At 38.4% G+C, this 19418-nt stretch overlaps 2 protein-coding genes across 3 annotated transcripts; one reads left to right on the top strand and one right to left on the bottom strand.

Moving 5' to 3' along the window:
• Window positions 1-4487: 4487 nt before the first annotated feature.
• LOC112153446 (myozenin-2) lies at window positions 4488-10732 on the top strand. 2 transcript variants are annotated; one of them, XM_024283668.2, is made up of 6 exons: window positions 4488-4616; window positions 4764-4854; window positions 5949-6106; window positions 8199-8280; window positions 8909-9092; window positions 9798-10732. In XM_024283668.2, the coding sequence occupies exons 1-6, from the start codon at window positions 4503-4505 to the stop codon at window positions 9979-9981; spliced, it is 813 nt and encodes a 270-aa protein (XP_024139436.2). In that variant the 5' UTR covers window positions 4488-4502; the 3' UTR covers window positions 9982-10732. The 2 variants fall into 2 exon arrangements, with proteins under 2 accessions (XP_024139436.2, XP_024139435.2); XM_024283667.2 differs by having other exon boundaries at window positions 8199-8352.
• Window positions 10733-13160: 2428 nt separating this feature from the next.
• Window positions 13161-17602, bottom strand: rbm22 (RNA binding motif protein 22). Its single transcript, XM_024283163.2, has 11 exons — window positions 17325-17602; window positions 16071-16124; window positions 15955-15984; window positions 15711-15843; window positions 15499-15599; window positions 15069-15241; window positions 14711-14911; window positions 14473-14637; window positions 14119-14201; window positions 13770-13898; window positions 13161-13693 (listed from the first exon to the last, which is right to left on the bottom strand). The coding sequence occupies exons 1-11, from the start codon at window positions 17376-17378 to the stop codon at window positions 13536-13538; spliced, it is 1281 nt and encodes a 426-aa protein (XP_024138931.1). The 5' UTR covers window positions 17379-17602; the 3' UTR covers window positions 13161-13535.
• Between the last annotated feature and the right edge of the window lie 1816 nt (window positions 17603-19418).

The raw sequence follows: 19418 nt of genomic DNA, 5'->3' as shown, positions 1-19418 counted from the left end.
GAAAAAACTATATCTTACTACACTTACTGGGTTGGGGGGTGTTATGATGATGTAGAGGCAAAATTAAAAATATATGTATTTTAAAGAAGACATAATATTTTATCATTTTGATTCCACACTGGTACAAATAAAGTGGAAATGACCCCTTCACGCCATACGTCATTCATTTACAATGTACCATTAAATCCAGAGTGCCACTTAATTTAATCTGGAATGGAAAAAACAAAAGAATATATATTTTTTAATATTAAATCAGCAATAAATTCAGACATGAAATGGTTAAACTTTGAATGTATAGATGTTTTTGTTTTTTATTGGAATGCGATTGTGGGCCTATAACTTGAACAATTTTTGCTTTTAGTTTTGTGAGAGTACTTTAAGATTTAAAAACAACATAAATTTTAAAATAAACTTTACATTGAAAAAAAAAACAATAAAAACAAAAAAAGGGGTGGTGTAAAGACCAGAGTTCTGTGGTTTCTATCAGGTGCTTCAAACAAAACATGAGCTGAACCATATAGTTCCTTCTGACATGCAAAAGGGACAAAAATGTTCAATATTTATTAAAATTTCTGCTACAAAGTCAACAAAATTTAGACCAAAAAATATAAACTGTGAAATGAAACTGCTATATATAATATGTGAATGTAGTTAAATTGAGCCCTTTTTTAGCCAGAAAGTTAAATTAAAAAACACATATATTTCTTTTCCAGGGAGTTTTGGGGAAACATTAGACACATTTGCATAAATATATTCATGCTTAAAATGCTGCACCACACAGAGTAAAACCAGCAACAATGATTTAAATGACTAAAGAGCTGAATGTCTAATCCATTTTTAACCAAAAAGGATGAATAAAAACCCACTGTTGTGGATGTGGAAAACCATCTATTATTACTGAAGAAGTTCCTTACTCATAAAAACAGCAGTTTCCTTTGTGCTTTCGTCCTGCAAAAGCTTTGAAAAAACAGTTAATTGTAGTCCAAAAACTGTTGAGTTGAAACATCGAAGTTTTAGATAACTACCAACAGATTGCTCATAAATTGTACCATGTGGGCAGAGAGTTGTTTTTTTTTTTTTTTTTGGACACTACCTGATGGGTGATTGAACATTTCCGCAGGAATTCCGTTCTTTCTCTGACCAGCTTCCATGCATTATCTCCATATGGCTCTTTGATCGAGTCAATGAGACTCGCGCAGCAGCTCATCTATTATTCCTCTCTAGATTCAAGCTTTAAATGAGCACTGTCAAGACAGCTCCCCATTTGATTGACTCACAGCAGTCCTCCCAAAGGCAAAGAGAGAAGTTCAGAATGATGATTTCTCCAGTGCTGTGCCATGAATTTTAATGCATTTAGCTCACAGCGTGAAAAGATAAAAGCACTAGTTAATTTAGCTATTTTTTGCTTTCTGCGGCTCTCTGTGCCGCCAATAAGGTGTTATCTGAAGGCCAGCGTACCAAACAATTTTAAAGGTGCTCTTATTAGAAAAGCCCTTCAGTATGAATGGCACTCGATTGTTCTTGTGTCAGCTGCCAGTGCTCATCTCCTGCAGGGTTTGGGACTGCCCATCTGCCCAAGAAATGAGGCTGTCTGTCCTGCAATAACTGCAAATGACAGTGTGTCAGTTTAAAGAATAGGACTATCAGTTTCAAGATGGACAGAAACTTTAAATGGCATTTGTGTGTGGGCGCATGTGTGTGTGAAGGAGTGGAGAGTATGTAAATAATCAAAATTCAAAAAAGATCTTTAATATTTGATACATTTTTCATTTAAAATCATGTTAACATATAATTGTTTAATTGTTTTTTGTAATTTCCTCCATAGAAATGTATAAATAAATACCAAACACAACTGTGACATTATCATTTGAAGGAATCGTCTGAAAGTTCATTCAAGAGAATTCTAGAATTTTATGATTTATTTAAATAAAAACATTTATTTTTTGTATATGGGAATTTAAACTTGAGTAACTTAGTTAACAAAATTATAGAAAAAGTAATACTAGAAGGTTTAGTACCACTGTGAAAGCAATAACAGTGTTTTGCACAGTCAACTTTGTGTTGGTCAAGCAGAAAAACTCACTTTTTTGTGACCTAAGTATTTTGTTGTAAGCAAGAAGCTGACTTTAACAATCATACAAAATTAAAATGGTTATTGTAAGATAACTGTCAGCAGGACTCTTAACACAAGAAGGGAACACACTGCTATGTGGGAGAAGCTATTTACATCTTGATCTGATATTTGTCAGCAATGCGGGTCATGTTTCCTGGGGGGAAATGCCCCAGAGGGGTAACAAGTTTCATTTAATCATTGGCACTTGGTTTAACTTTAGAAGGATTTAGAAAGCTATGAGATAAACTCAGTGCATTCTTTTAAAACAGCAGGGATGCACTAAAGTTTTAAGTCGCACTCCAACCATCTTTTGATGTATTGTAAAATAATTCCATGTGGTCTTATAATTATGACAATGTCACTTTAGCCAAAATATTTTTTCTTTTAAAAGTGTCATGTTCTAGGACATAGTGTCTATAGAGCGGAAGTAGTTCATCAGATATTCACCTCTGAGTTGTGGGTGGGACTGTTGGTGTGGAGTAAGCCTGCCCTCATTTCCCATCATCCTTATATTTACATGCTCTCCTGCTAGAGGTGCAACAAAAATGGTGAGCAATATTGGAGCAATTTAGCCGTACAGTTTTTGACCTCACGGCAGTTCAGATGAATAAAACGAAGACGAACATGGCTCTATTTGTCTGCAAGCAGACATGCTTTTTACCTGCTGACTGGAGCATCTACGTCACTCCAGCAGCAATGACATTTATTCATCATCTGCTCCTTATTCACAAAAATTCAAATAAAAAAATGCTCAGGAGTGCAATTTGAAGAGTGATGTTATCCATATATGTTCTCCATCATGAAAATGAAAAAATAACATCTTAAAAACATGATTATCATTGTAATGGGTCTTCGAAAAAATTTTTATCTAACACCAAAAAACTAGAAATAAACAAAGACTTTAAAATGGTTATTAATTCTTTGGACAAAGGGTCAACATTTGTTCACTAAAATCACACTTTCCTAACTTATTCTACACATCAGAAAAGACCTTGTTGCTGTCAAAAAAAGGCTTTCTTCTTGTTCTATAAATAACCAAAAATGAATACTTACTTAGCCTTTTCTCATATTATACTATTTGATTTTTAAAACACTTTCACTTTTCATTTTTGCAGTAGCACAATTTCTTCAGTGGACTAGAATCTAAATTCAGTTCTGCCGTTATTACTTGGCTAATTTAACTCTTTTTGCAGTTTGTACAAGTAACAAATCATTTTGTTTTTGTATCATTTTTAAAGTAACTAATTAGAACTATTGTTGCATTTTTTCAACATTAAGGTGCAAAATTCATAGCAAATTTGATTTTCTGCATGTCAAAGAGTTTTACCTGTCACCTGAATTTTATTATTTTAGTTTTAAAAAAAAAGTAAATTTTGATTACAATCTTATTCTTTGTACTGCCTAATCCTTTTTATTGTTATTTCAAGTCAAAAACAACATTGCAAAGTAGAAAACCAGGTTTTTGCAGCAGTTCTCATTTGCTGCGTGAGTTAAAAAGAAAAAACCCTGTTTCCAGTTGAAGTCATTGGAGGACATTTGCAGACGACTGATAAACGGAAACAAACACATTTGATGAATAAATTGTAACCCCACTTAAATCAAACAAAGCTATAATTTAAACATTGATTTTCTGACTCCTCTCGGCTTCACAGTTTCCCCCCTACAGACAGGTAGGCTCCCCATTGGGCTGGATAATTAATATTTAATCCAAATAAAAATTATAGGCTTTTTTATTATTATTATTATTGTAATTAATGACATCATTGGGCCACCGGGTTCCTATTGAGCTCTGACAGGCAATTTGTTGGGAGATAATTAATTAAAAAAAATAAACTGCATGATAAAATCTCCAAATCTAAAGGTCATTGTAAAAGGGGGAAACAAAATAAACAAATCAACGACAATAAAAGCATAATGTTGGCTCATAATGGGAGTTTTTCTGTGTTAGTGAGAACAAGCACAAGGGCAAATCTGTCTTAAATAATGTTAAACTGTTAGAAATTGAAGCAGCATCCTGGAGCGGAGTTCAACATTTAGCCCTAAACCAGGAAAGAGTCACAACCTCTAGCCACAGCTAGCTCATAAATGTTTAAACTGTTCCTGTAAAAGTGCTCTGTGTGTTTGCACAGGATTGGTTGGGCTGGACAGCTGCTTCTGGCACACACACACAGACACTATAACACACATGTACCCCCTCAAGCCATTCAGTCCAAAAAAAATCAAGGTCAGGATGTAAATCCTTATGTCCGCTATTTCCCTTAATTACTTTTTTATAGTCACCCACACACTCACACCCCCATCTCCAAAACACCCCTTTAAAATGCATCCTAACTCTCTTGCCCCTCTGCTAAAAAAAACTTGGTGAGGTAAGCTCTGAAGGCATCCTGGGATGAGTTTTATACAGACTGTTCCCTCCGCACTCAGGAGTGTGGAAGCATCCCAGCTCCAGAGTCGAGCGAACTCAAAAACCAGCCCGACCAGCAGCAAGAGACTCAAAACACAGGTACGGAATCCAGGGCGTGGTCTATTCTACAGAACAGAGTGTAAACTAGCAAAATTTCACGTTAAAAATGACAATTTAAATGAATTTGAAGTGAAATTTGGTTGTGTTTTATGTCAATTAAATATTTGATTGTTTGTTCATTAAAAGACGAAAATGATGATGATGCAGTCGGGCCTGGGTGACGTGACGAAGCAGAGGATGTTACAGGCGCAAGCCCTAGCTAATGAAGCCAGAGGAGGTACGAGTATGCATTGATGTTATCCATGTATGCATGCACTGACACTAGCAACATACAGTATATGTGAATTAAGGGAAACATTTCAGCAGGTTTGATAAGACCAGGGGTGGAGCTACAGGGGGGGGAAAGGTGTCCCCCTGGGAAAAAACTTCCTCTCCCCCAATTTTTGAGTCAATTAGTATAATTATTGACAAATATTATAAAAGATACAAGCTTCTTGAAGCACTAGCAATAGCACCTTAGCACCTCATAGCAATGACAATATTAAAATACATATTTTTGGCCAATTCATTTACTCTGCCTTTGAGTAAAACTCAATCCCATGGTGCAGTATCCCAACTGGGAGTGTCAGATGTAACGTCAGGGTGAATGACTACCCTGGTCGAAAACAACCGGACAATAATCTGAAATCCCACAAGCGGCTCGATAATCTCCAAAGTGGGGGACCGTCCCTGCAGCCCCGCTTGTTTCCACAGCGCCGTTTGCCGACGCGCCTTTGAAACCAAGTCTCGTAAGCTCAGCAAAATGTGACTCCCACCACTGAATTTTACACAGGCTGATCAAAGACGTCTCCTGGAGGGTGGCATCCGCGCTGCCTTCTCCCAGCACTTATCGTGTGCGAGTGAAAGGACCATCCGTTTTCTGACACAAGCCTTTCATCCAAAGATCCTATTTATATGCCCAGTTACCCGTGCGACTCCGGAGCACAACAAACATTACACACAACTTGACATCATCTTGAGGCTATGCGAGACCCACAGCTGTGTCGTGTTACAACACAACGTGAGACTGTAGGCTAAAGCTGAGAGGATACTTAGGGATGCTGCACACACTTCTGATTTTGCATATCAGTCCTCCACAGCTGCTTAATGTTGACAGAAACAAGGAGACCAGCACAGTCGTAATGATTTGCCAATGATTCTCATTAGTGCTTCCCCCCCCCCGACACTTTTTTTCTGAAAGCAACTGCTTTGAAGTAACATCTAAATTTCATGAAGACCCAGAATGAGATTCTATGCACAAAAACTGTCCCCCTCTCTCCCCACAAAACCGTATCACGATATTCTGTTTATTAACATCTGTTTCGTCTAAAGGCCTGAACCTGGGGAAAAAGATCAGCGTTCCAAAAGACGTGATGATGGAGGAGCTCAACCTTCCCTCTAATCGCGGCTCTCGCATGTTTCAGGAGAGACAGAAGAGAGCAGATAAGTTCACTCTGGAGAATGTCACCTCTGGACCTCATTACACCAACGTAAGACCTGAGACTACACAATTACTGTTGTGTGATGACTCCTGTTATAATGACTATAATGGTTTTGGAAAGCTTGTAATGTTCACGCATAATCATATATTCTAGGAAAAGCTCAGATATCTATCATGTGTCGTCCACTTTGAGGCTAAATCTTTTCTGATAACTTGATAATGGGGCCTAAAGCCAAACTCCTCCTTGCAAGCTGGCTGTCTTTTAATCAGCTAACTGTTTGGAGGTGGGAGCGACCGTCTTTTTGAATCCTTACAGTTTAAAAATAGGGAGTATGCAACGTCACCCATGCTTCTCTTTTGAGCTGCTTTGAAAGCCAGTTTTTCTGCTCCCCAGCTGTCACCATCTTGGCTGGTTATGACTCCACAGAACCCAGACATTTTAGCAAAAATAGATGAAACGGACCAAAAAAAAAAACCTGTTTGTGGTTTGAACATGCACAGTCAGGCTGCTCTGAAGTTTAATTCCGTGTCTTGGTCCAATTTCAATCTTAAAGATGAAATAAAGCATTGAGTTTCATCAAATAAGTTTAATTGTTATCGATAGTAAATCTATTCAGGAAAGTGAATGTAGAATCAGACTGAATTTTGCATTCAAGTCAATTGGGACAGATCATTGACTGTATATAAGAACTGGATATAGGAAGTACCCACTGGTCCCAAAAAGCCAAAATTCCATATATGTTCATAAAGACATAAACAGCTATTACTCTGTCATTCTTTTTGTTAGAATAATCATTCCTGCTCTGCTACATTTTGCTAATTCTTTTTATTTTCATGCTATTTTTTTCTGTATAAACTAACCAATCAGATGTCTCAATCGATGCATGTGGTCTCACATAGAACAGTTTGGAATGATTCTCCCGAGTCCACTTTTAGTGGAAAGGATGTGGATTTCAAACACGATCATTCCTGATTGGCGAGTATAGTTGCCATAGAAACATTGACTCAGACCGACTTGGAACAATTATGGCTTTTCGGTGTCATCTGGTTCCAACATGACAGAATTCGTATCATGAAAAAAATGGCAACTGAATTAGCTTCATTTCGTTGGACCCAGAATCAAGTCATTTTTTATGGGTGACATTCTATTCTCTATTAAGCCTTGTTTCCACTGAGCGGTCTGGTTCGGTACAACACGGTCCGCTATTTTGAGTATTTCAATTTCAAATGGACCCATTAAACAGTACCAAACTGTACCTCTTGAAATGGAACGGGACGCTGAAGCCACCCCTTGATAGGCAGAAAAAGTGATGACAACATTAGAAAACACCAACATAGCGCTAAGCTAGCGTTTCCGTTTTCCTCTTTATGGCGGTATTCTTCTTAGACGCCCACAATCTTCTTTCAAATAGCATTAAATTCCTGTTATACACGATGTACCCGAAGTAAAGCAATAAAAAGCATCTACAACACACATGCACCGTGAAAATAAACCGCTTACTAGAAGCGAAGCTTGACTGAGTGAAAACGCTCGCGTGAATTAACTGAACCGTACCGTACTACTCCTTACCGGACCGGGCCGTACCAGACTGCTCAGTGGAAACAAGGCCTTTCTGCATGCAGTCAATGAGACAGACTAGCATGTGGGTTACTTTTTACACTGATTTAGCTTAAGTAACTTTTGTTTTCAAACCAGCTTCAAATAGGAAGTCACTGTTGCCCCCTAGTGGACGGTTTGGTATGACAATGAAAGCGGGTTGCAGAACTTCTGGAGGGGGATCACTTGTTCTCAGTTGACAGATGGAAAATAAAAACAGCTTTTTAGTTTTTTTTGAAAACTTTCTTAAAAATCACATTAGTTTTGACTTGTAAGGGTAATACTTGTAGCTCCGACTGCACTAGTTTAGGAGGATGAGAACTGTGGCTTAAACTATGAGGTGTATCTGACACCTGTTTAAATTTCAACATATTTGAGAACACAAACCTGTGGACAAAGTCTTTAGGGAGCCGAATCTGATTATTAAGTGATGCATTGACTGGTCAACATCCTCGGTGTTGTAAAGTCAGCAGATTTCTAAGGAAGAAGAGGCAAATATTTTAGCATTTTGTGCCCAAAAAGCTTTCCTCTGCACATTGTTAAGGTTCACCTCGAGGCCAGTCCTCCCCAGCAGACATTGGCGCAGCCGCAGGGAGGAAAAGAAAACCAAGCTGCCTCCATCCCCGGTAAGCACAGCCTGGTCATGAACCTTCAGAAGACTGTAGCAAAGAAGGGCAGCCCCGGTGTCCTGGCTCCAGGTAATACAACGGTCTGAAAGAGCGAACGCTGCAGACAAGCTCTTTGCAACGCCAAAAGCTTGGGCAATGCCTGAACAACATGAATGCTTGAGCAACAAATAGCTGCTCTGTGTTGTCAAGACTCACCTTTAAAATGAAAAAGCTCTGAGCACACGAATTAGTTTTATCATAATCTGAGCCAGGGGAGTTGGCTGGTGGAGGAAAGCAATTATCTGAGAGGGTTTCTGCTGGTTTTATATCTGGCCTGGCAAAAAGGCACTGCTTACAGTTTCTGACTGATGGTGAATTAAGCTCTGTTTATTCTTAAGGATTCACACTGAGATCTAATTACTGTCATTCGGATTCTACACAGCAGAGACTTCAAAGAGATTTATATGTCTGTCTCATCTGTGTGCTTAAATGCAGCCTGCTAACTTGTGTTTGCATCCAGGATGGTTTCATTTAAATGCAAGTTTTTAGTTTTAAAGAAAATGTGGGGTTTTTTTTAATTGAAAAAAATCCAAGTTTAAAGTAACTTTTAGTTTTGCTTTCTCAAATGTTCCTTTTCTTTTGCCAGGTTATTCTGGACCTTTGAAGGAAATTCCCCATGAGAAGTTTAATACAACAGTAATCCCCAAATCTTACTGCTCCCCGTGGAGGGAAGCTTTGGGAGGCAACGAGGAGCTTTTGAGTCTCCTAAACACACAGCTGCCACAGCCCCCACAAAGACTACAGCCTGCCAACTACAGGTGTTTTAACAGGTAAATCTTTCCAAACTGTCATTTCCTGGCTGGAAAACAATAAAATCTCATAAATCTAGCTGAGTCTGAGCGTAGGTTTGAGGCCGGTCCGTCTAAAGAAAGACCTGTGAATGACCTAAACAAGTTATCCATCATCTCATCCCTCGGCTCCACTCCATGTTTCCACAGTTTGAAATTTAAACCAGTCTCTCTGCCTTTTGCCTCCTTGGAGTTTGTCAGCACGGTGGCTATTTCAAACCCTGGCCTTGATAGATGATCCACAGGGGGAACAGGGGGGTGCTAAAAACTTCTTGACGTGCATTCAGGACAAAAGGGGAATCCTCTTTCTCGTGGCACGAAGGAACACATCAGGTGTAGCAAAGGTGAAGGTTGGACGAATGGGTAAAATGACGATCAAGCGAGACAAACATTGTTCTGTTGGAGTTTTTGATTGAGCAAATTCTGAGGGTCAGTCTGTAACTGTACCCTCTTGGGGGGTAGACTTGCATCCTTGGGATTATTAAGAAATAACACGACCTGACTGAAATCTGTTCTCAACTAATCATCGAAGCAACAACACTGCTAATCTAGGTCAGAGTCCAGAACCATGATCCACTCTAAATTCATCTAGTCTGCCATTGTTTTTGATTATTAATCATTATTTGTGTGCATTAATCTGTCATAGAAATTATCCTCAAAATGAGTAAGGTGCTTCTGCTCTCTCAGGTCTCCGATGCCGTTTGGGGGCTCTATGGCGAGTAGGAGAGTGATCCCGGTCATTAACTTTGAGGCGGTCGAGTCCCAGAACCTTCCCAGCGTCCCTGTGGACCGCATGTGTCGACGGCCTAACTTCAACAGAGCTCCCAGGGGATGGGGAGGGAACTACAGCCCGGAATCAAATGAATTATGAAGACGAGTCGATAGGCTATAGACTCAAGCCCCGCCCTCTCTTCATTCAGAGTTCATACCTGTTTTTTCCTTGTAGGAGAACAAATAAGAATAATGACAATACCAATCTTCTGCACATTGACTGCATCTGAGAACTGGACTGAAAGGCCCCTCCCACCTGGCGTTACAAACAGGAAGTACCTGGTGATTCTGATAAGCCAAGATAGACTTCAATTGAGAAATAAACATCTATTACCCATGACATTTCTGTATCTTCATGACATTTTTTTTTATCGCAAGTTTTTCGTTTTTCAATTTAGAAATTGGCCAATCATGATGCATGAAAGTATGTGCTTCCTATTGGCTCCCACCTTGAACTTTTGAAACTGGTTGACACATTCTTCCGAGTCTGTTTTCGGTTTAAGGGCTTTGGACTTCCAGCAAGCTCACTCCTGATTGGGGCAAGTGGTTGCCATAGAAACAGTGACTCATCCCGACTGGGATCAGTCATGTCGGCTGTCTCCAACATAGTGACATCCGTGAGAAAATGGCGGCTGAATTGACTGATTGGAGACAGAAGTGAGCCATTTTCTATGAGTGATGTCACACTCGCTCTGTGCAGTTCTCTTATACAGTCAATATTTTAAGGACTGGTCTGTATTTTTATCAACACAAACGGACTTAAATTTACATCAAAGAGGAAAAAATGAGGGGTCTGATGAAAATAGTTCTCTGTGCATAAATGAATGATTAAACAAAAGCAACAATGTAAATATGTTTTTTTCTCTCGATTTATAAAGTTGCATGTAAGTGTAGCTTCTTTTGTTATTGGGTTCAAAGTTTTGGACTGCAGTGCTATAATCTTCATTCCCAGTTAAAAGAGGCCTGACAAAAGCAAAGCAACAGCAAAGGAAACCTGCTAATGGGCTAAATTCACGACCTAGTTTTGCATTCGGTACATGACCAGTCATTTCCAGCTGGGCCAGTGGACTGTTGTTTACATGGAAAAAGTGAAGTATTTGGAGTTTATATTGTGTCTCTTGGAGCTACCAAAGAGTCACCATAAATTATGTTAGGCGCATTGTTCATCTTTCTAGCAAAATGCTCCAAATTCAAATGCAAAAAGGGTTCACATTATATATGTTTTCCTTCTCCAAAGCAAACTTTAAAGGTAAGGTTGATGTTATCCATGTATATTTATGTGTGTCCAGCTTAAAAACTAATCGAATTTCACGTTGGTGTCACGTAATATGTGCAGCCAAGATGCAGACTGATGCATTGCCAGACATATTTTAAGTGTGTCTAAGGCTAAATGTTGTTACTGGTTGCATGTATTTAAAGTTATACTTTAAGTTAAAGTCCCATGAGTTACACGCACATAGGTGTGTTAAACACAGCCGCACTCAGGAGCCGTTTGGTGGTTTAATCCCCCATAATCCTAACCTTAACCCTTTCTTCGGGTCAGTGCGGCCAAGATATACAGTTCATCACTGGCCAAACATATTTAGAAAATAACGTGCGAATAATCACTCTCATGTAAAGACTTAACGAAAAAAAGGACAATACTAGGAATAGCACACGGAGATTTACTAAGTCGATGAATACAGTTAGCCACAACCGGAAATAAAAGAGCGGTCTTATTTAAACCGGAAATACATCACATAGCTCAGTGTATTGAGTCCATTAGTGCAACTAATCTGTTAGTAAATTTAAAAAAATCATGCAAAATATTCGGTTTATTTTGCAGAACTGTTAAAAAGTTGTAAATAAAAAAAAAAAAACATAAAAGAAACAAGAGATAAACCAAGCCCACACCCTGTTTCCAAATTTGATGCAAACTTTGGTGTTTCAATGGTTACAATTCCTGAAATGACCACTGGTGGCTGATTTTATTTTACTAGGGAGACAATTTTTTTTAATTTTTTTTTCGGTTCTGATTTTAAAGATTGCATTAATGTTTGATCATCTTTTCCTGACAACAAAAGTGGATGAGGATTATATGTTCATTATGTCTCAACTCAACAATGCTCTGAAAGGACAAAGCAAGTTTTGTGTCGATAAAAAAAACTGCCACTAATTTTTGCTCTACATAGATTAAAAATATACATTGAAATACGATCATCCCCCTCACAAATATGCATATCTTTAATATTAATTCATATTTATTTCCAGCTATTTAAAAAAAATCATTTTTGTTTTTGCTTTAAATTAAAGCAATTTTGGAGCCTAAGTGATTTGATGTATATATATATGCATCAATAAGCATCAAAGGGTTAAAGCAATACACAAAATATATATTGGTTTGAAATGAGGGTTTTGCAGGAGTTTGCTTATAATGCTAAACATTTTTCAAAAGAAGTCAACTAGAAAATTCTGCCTCTAGTGGTCATTTGGGATACTACATCATGAAAATGTTCTGGGCTTATTAAATTCAGGAGAATCAAGAAGGGGCTTGAAAAAAACAGAAGCACCAATGCAGATCTATTGGAATAGGACCCGCATCCACAGATTTACATGAAAAGCAGGAAGATCGATGACATACTAAGGCAGCTCTTATTTGTCCCTGAAAATTAGTAACATTTTACAATCATGTTGTCTCTCTTAAAGTCACTTTACAGATGGATTTCTAAACAGAACTCCTGGTCAAAGTTATATGCTAAAGGTTTACAATAAACCCCTTAAAGTAAAACTGTATTTAAAAATGGCATGGTGTGGTTTATCCATATGAAATTACAAGCTGGTCTAGAATCACTCGAAAAGTACAAAAGATAACACCCACATCAAAGATGTGCAGACTGTGGCTGAGTTTCTCCTTCTGTGGTGCTGGACTTAGAAAAATATCAATGAAAACATTAAAGTTACACTGCCATACAAAGATTTAAGTTGTTTTCTTTTAATCCTCTCATGCTTGAACTGCTCAAGAAGATGTGCATACTCCAGAATAAATGAAGTGCAAACATTCTCCTGGGGTAATCTTCCTTAATAAGTACCAGTTGTGTGCACGGGAAGATGGAGTTACTTCTTATAGATAAACAGTCCTATACAAGCTTTTCTATCCCAAATACTCCTAGCATTTGCTATTTGCTGAAGTACATTACACATGCAATCCTAATATGCAATCTATTTTTTAATTTACATTCTGGTGCAAATAGATGAAAGCCGAGTCAATGTAATGAGTAAAGAAGAAAATCCAAGTCATTCTGCAGTGGAATATTGCATCAAATTTATTTAAAAAAAAGAAATCAGAAAAGAGACAGATTTAGAATTAACCCTCCATATCAAGCTCTATGTGACACTATGCAAAATAAGACAAGAACAGGTTCATCCCTAAGAACTTTACAACAGTAACCATGGCCAGCACTCATGTTGGAAGTCTTTTGTGTTTACTGCAAGAAGCAACAAAAGTGATGGAGTACAATTCCACTTTTTTCTTCTTGAGACATACTGAGGTGATGAATTCATTTGATGTAATGTGGGTTTGTGTACAGAATGAAGGACTGAATCGTGTGAAGTCTTCGGGTTTCAGGACCTCACATTAAATGACTTGACCAGGCTCATCATGAGGAAAGCAGGTTTTCACTCGGTGATATGACGGGAACCATGAGCTCCGTGAGCACCCATGCGCTGAGGATCCTGGGAGGGATAGTGGATTGCACCAGGAGGTCCCATTGCTATAGTAGGGGGCACAGGTGGAGCCATGGGCCCCATAGGGTGGAACATTGGAGGACCAAAACCTGTGTGAGCAAAAGTAGATGGTTAGTATCTACTTTCTTTATGCATCAATTTGAAGTAAATCTGAGCTATTTTTACCTGGAGGAGGTGGGTTGAGGCCTGGAGGTGGAGGCAAACCTATGTTCATGACAGCAGGGGCGGAGCTGGGGTCCAGGTTGAAATAGTTGGCATGACCCTCTTCATCTAAAGCTGGAGGTGGAGGCAGAGCTGGCAAAGATAAGAAATAAAGACAGTAAAAAGGTGTTCCTCGCTAGCATGTTCCCTTCACATGCAGACACTGAAGTCACTTTAATGTAAATGTTATGTATGCTGATGAGTCAAGTAAAGAGTTAGATATTTTATTTATAACAAGACAGTGGTCATGTTAATGTTTATGGCACGCATAAATAACTGGAGACCCCCCACCTCCCGGTGAGAGACAACTTACCTCCAGGAAGTCCAGGTACAGGATCCAGTCTAATACCCAGCTCATCATCTTTGACACCATCTTTTCCTCTCGCTGCTTGAGACCTAAATGATAAACAGGTTTGAGTTTTTAGGCCTTTTATGAAAACAGAAAGGTGACAGAATTTCTCCAGGATGGGAAGAACTTGTGCGCCACAATTAAGCTCCTGCTGTGTTTGTAATAACCACTTTTTAAAGGCGACACTCCCCCATTTACCAACACTTGTAACACTGATGGTGGTTTCACCTCAGGCATTTTCAAAGGCTCCTTAAAAACATCTGGCTTTTAACAAGCAGCTGACAGCATGGCATCCTCAGAAACCCCGAGTCATCGTACCTCCCCCACTTGACAGTGAGCCTCCGTCCGTTAAGGATGAGTTTGTTGAAGGACTTTTCTGCAGCCATTTCAGCTGCCTGGCGTGTGGCAAACTGGATGAAGGCGCACTGCTGCCTCTGGACGACAGTAATGGTTCGGATTTCACCAAACTGGTAGAAGTGACCCCTGCAAGTGAAGACATAGATGATTAAGCATAAGAATTGACTCTTGTGGCTACAAAGAAAGAATAAATCCTTACTTGAGATCTCCATCTGTGACATTGTCACCCAAACCGCCTATGTAGAGAGTGGTGATGGACTTGTCCTCTGGAGGGTCTAGTCGAGGCATGGTTGAGGCCCGCTTTAGTAGCTTGTCAGCAACTGGGTCATTGATGCCATAGTAACGGTCCTTGATGTTTTGGTCAGCCAGAGGATCATCAGGATCGGTGGGCTTTTCATGCCTGTAATTAACAATGAATTATAACAAACACAAGAATAAAACGCACAAATGCTGGTTTATAATTTTAGCTTTTAAACCAATTAAAACTGAAGTTACCAGTTTTAGATCTGCTGCATAAAAGCAGATTTTTTTTGGATAGAGATGCTACTATTCCTCACCTGTAGGGACACTCTTCGCCTCTCTTACACTCTCCCTTCACCCAGAAGGAGCAGATATGCGGCCGGTTCCTCTTGTAATACGGCGTGGTCCTGGCCAGCTTGAGCAACATATCACTTGAGCTTGTAGCCTTGCCGAGTTGGCCTACCGGCCGCGTGCCGTCGGAATTAGCCATCTGCGAATACAATGAGTCATTAATGACATTAAACGTGTAATTTTGATCAAAGTGCTCCCAGCTGTTCTCAGTGCAGTGATATTTACAGCCTCCTGAGAGTTGCAAAGGAACCAGAAAACCTTTAAAACTGTGCTGCATTTTTAAGCGTGAACACAGAAAGAAAAGGACTCCAACCTAAATGAATACGTTTAGAGACTGTTATATTACAAGTAATGCATGCTACTGAAGATAAAAGTCATTACAAAAACAATTTCTACCTCTCTTTCCATATTCTGTGTGTAGTATTCTTTATTCACATCCGAGCGAGGAATCTCATCTTTAACTGTGAGTCCTGTGTCACGAACCTGGATAGGCAAACCTGTCAATCAAAAAAAAAAAAAAAAATCAAGAAAAAGGGGTACATAGACAAATAAGACCTCGATACGAGTGAAAAGAATTCAAATTTAAGAAGAAAGATCCCCAGACTCACCATACTCTAAATCAAGCAGACATGTCTGACAAACATTTTTCATTTTACTGCAAGTCTGGCAGACTTCTGTCTTCTTGAAACGCATTCGAGTCCCAGGGCACCATCTGAATACAGTGAAAGGTCGAGAACAGATCTAATGGATAGAAAAGAAGGGAAAACTTTAGGTCAATTTGAAGGATAAAATACTTCAAGCTTAAAGTGTGCATTCCTTCAACAACTAGAGAAATTCAACTGAAGAGCATACCTTGCATTCTTTTCCATATTTTTCTTTTGTCTGTAAAGTTAAATAAATAAAAAAATATTAGTATGATTAAAGTAAATTCAGGACCTAACAACGATGGCACTGGAATTCTCACTCACCATACGGATGTAAGGATTTTCCCCCAAGCATGTCTGACACAAAATTGGAAAATCCTGAAACAGACAAGAAAACATGGATTCAACAATTCTACATCTAATCATGTATCAACTAATACCCAACCTGAAGTGACAAAACTAAATTTCAGCCTCTGCTTGACAAATGTACATGTGAGGGCGGTTAAGCTTTAAGCATCACCCACTTTTCCATCTGGTGAAGGATGCTGTTTCAGTCTTAATGCTAGTAGCTAATCATGACCATGTCTTAATCCATCCTTCTGACAGCTTCAGCCAAAAATGCAAACATGGGCAGATAGTTGGGCTCAAACATCTCTCACATATTCTAAGGTTACATAGTTTCTAGACTGGAGTTTAAACTAAAACACTAATCAAATGTCTGGTTGTGTCATGACTAAAAGTGGGGACACCAACAGTTTTCACCTTTTATGGACGGTGTAAAGACTTAGGGTATCACTATACTTTAGCTTTATTAACATTTAATACCACAGTTAAATAAATGGGAACTTAAATATAGTAAAGTTGCCCGTTTTAAACTGGACGAATTGAAGTGTCATAAATAAATAATACTTAAAGTGACATCCAATTACGTATTTTTAGCTTATATTTTATATATTAGCGGGTATTTCTCAAAGAGGAGATATGTTAGAATAAAAGTACAAGCAAACTTGCAAATTGGACTTAAAAAGTGACGAAGACGAAAATGTATATAAATGATGAGGTTGCTAGATGGCTTAAGATAAACAAGAGGAAAGCAGGTATGTCGTTTAATTCTCAAGGACTGTCCTACATACGATATTATTTAAGTTCTTCTAGTATAATTACATTATTTTCACTGAAATTCAGCTTTAGAAAATGTGACATTAAACCAAACATCCCTTCAGCATCGTCAGACAGCTAAAGCTAACGTAAATTAGCATACATTACGAGCCTTGCTTAGGTTTACTACAATTGCTTTGACGTCTGGAGATGGATAATACCAGCTGCCAATGATCCACAATCTGCGTTTGCCTGACTCAGGAAGGGATTTAATAATTACTGTAACAATTGATACAAAGATTAGAGAAGCTGCCAACCATGCTTCCCGTATTAGCATTAGCCTATGCTACTTAGCGGGAAGCTAGCTTGCTACAAATCAAACTGAAGCTTTTCTGTAATACTTATTCCTGAAATGTCATAGAAATTATGCAAAATCACTTAATACGGTTATACGTAAACTATGAAGGAAATTCTACATACCGCGTCTTCCCAGTTTTGTCGGTTGTAGGTGTTGGATCCAAGGGAAGTCGCCATTTTGCTGAATGAGAGCAGAACCGGGCCGACAACGACTACCCACAATACACTGCACTGCAGTACCAAGGCTTGCCTGGGGGTGTCGCTCTTTTACCAGAAAATGTCAGTCATCAAACCCTGTATGACATGGATCGAGTTGGACTGGTTTGACGTGTTGACATCAATATTGTGTGACAGTTTTGATGACTTAAGGTATCTACTTCTGAGGATCTGACTTCACCTGGAAAAAAAAAAAAAAAACTTTGTGTTTAAGTTGAAAAACAAATTCTGAAAGTACCACATATGTTTCCTTATTTTTTATGTGTATGAAAATACTTTTACACCATGTCCAAATCAATTATGAAACTAAATACATTTTTAAAATCTATTCTAAATGCTAATTGAAGTGTGTTTCATACGCTTTAAAAATTATGTATACGGACCTTTTTGCATTCATTAAAATTATTGTCATAGATAAAAGCATTTATCATTTCAGAAATAATCTTTAACCATTGTGAAAATATTTCTGTTCTGTCTCTGAAGGTTAAAAGCTTTTTTTTTTTTTTTTTTTTTTTTTTTTAGTTACTTGTTAACCTCATTACGGAGTCCGGATTAGACCTAATCTGTGTCTATAACCTGCTCCGTCTCAAGAAAAAAAATCTAATTTGTGTAGAGGAGCTGGGCAACAATAGTTCGTTGTATCAGAACGCAAAGAAGCACTTTGTATTATTTCTCAACAAAACACGATTTAATTAATGTATTTTTAAGTAATTTACCTTTTTTTTTCAAATGTTTAATTTGTTTTACTTGACATAGAATAATTTTTAAAAATCGATGTTAAGAATTTTAGGTTTATTAAAAACTGACAGACCTAACAGCTTGCACCTCCGGATTTTGTGTAATTTACAGAGACGGAAGAAGTGACAGGCTAGCTGATTGGCAAGTGTATGTGAGCTCTTGAAAGCCAATTGTCCAGTTAGAGTTTACCCGTCCACATGGTCCAATTCAGGCCATGGTGTCTTTGTTGTGTGAAATTCCAATTAGGGAGGCAAAGGATGCTGAAGATTACGACTGGGTTTTAAATCCTGAATGTTTACTTAAGTTCATGGTCAGGTTGTGGATTCAGAGGGCAGAGATTAGATGTAGGCACACTTAACTGGTCTGCAGAGCTCGTTCAGGTTCATGCAAATTAAAAATATTACTCTTTTGTTTAGGATGTGTTTTTTAGAGGTTCATAGACTTTTGGTTGTAAATCAGGGGGATACCGTGTGCTTGTGTTTCCACAGGAAGACGCTGAATGGAAATTTCCATCCGCTTTAACCTTTTGTTTTCTTTCTCTGCTTGGCCAGCAGAGTCCGTCTCAAACCATCACCAAGAAGGTCACCAAAGGGACCCCGCCCCCCCTGGGCATCACCTTCCATATCTTAATGAGTCATGTGACCCCGTCTTTTCTATCATGTGAAAAGACTGAGATGGCCAAGCTGCTTTGAAGGAAAGCTTTGTCTCAAATTTAGCTTTTCGGCGATCAAAATTACCAACCTCATGAGTCACAAGGCCTGTGGATTTGTAGGTATCTTTGCCATTCTTTGTTCCTGAGGATTCAACACTACAACTGGGCTAGTTTCTGAATTTGTTCATTTCAACTTTTCTTGATATTTTTGCTAAAAACAAACAAAACAATTCTGGTTTAAGATCACTAGATTTTGCATAAAAAACTCAAGTTTATGCTTTATTTGCCATCATATTTAAGTTTTAAAGTAAACTTTTATCTATGAATGAAGAATGATCCCCTCAAAAATGACATTTTTAAAGGACTTTAATTGTCGTGTTTTTGTGTAAAAGCAAATCAAACAGCTACCTTTTCTACATGAAATTTTTGAAAGAAATCTAAATTTGAGCATCACTTCACAAGTAAATTGCTTCAAGAGTATTAGCGAACAGAACATCAAGGTCCCTTTAATCCCAGCACCGAGGAGCAGAGATGCAGATAAACCCCAAGAATATTGAGGACTTCAACATGCATGCATATGAAATAGAAAAAAAAGTGTCGCTTTGGCGCCC

Source organism: Oryzias melastigma, linkage group LG10 (assembly GCF_002922805.2).
Source record: "Oryzias melastigma strain HK-1 linkage group LG10, ASM292280v2, whole genome shotgun sequence".
NCBI classification, from domain to species: domain Eukaryota; kingdom Metazoa; phylum Chordata; class Actinopteri; order Beloniformes; family Adrianichthyidae; genus Oryzias; species Oryzias melastigma.
This window is presented reverse-complemented; position numbering and strand designations above follow the sequence as displayed.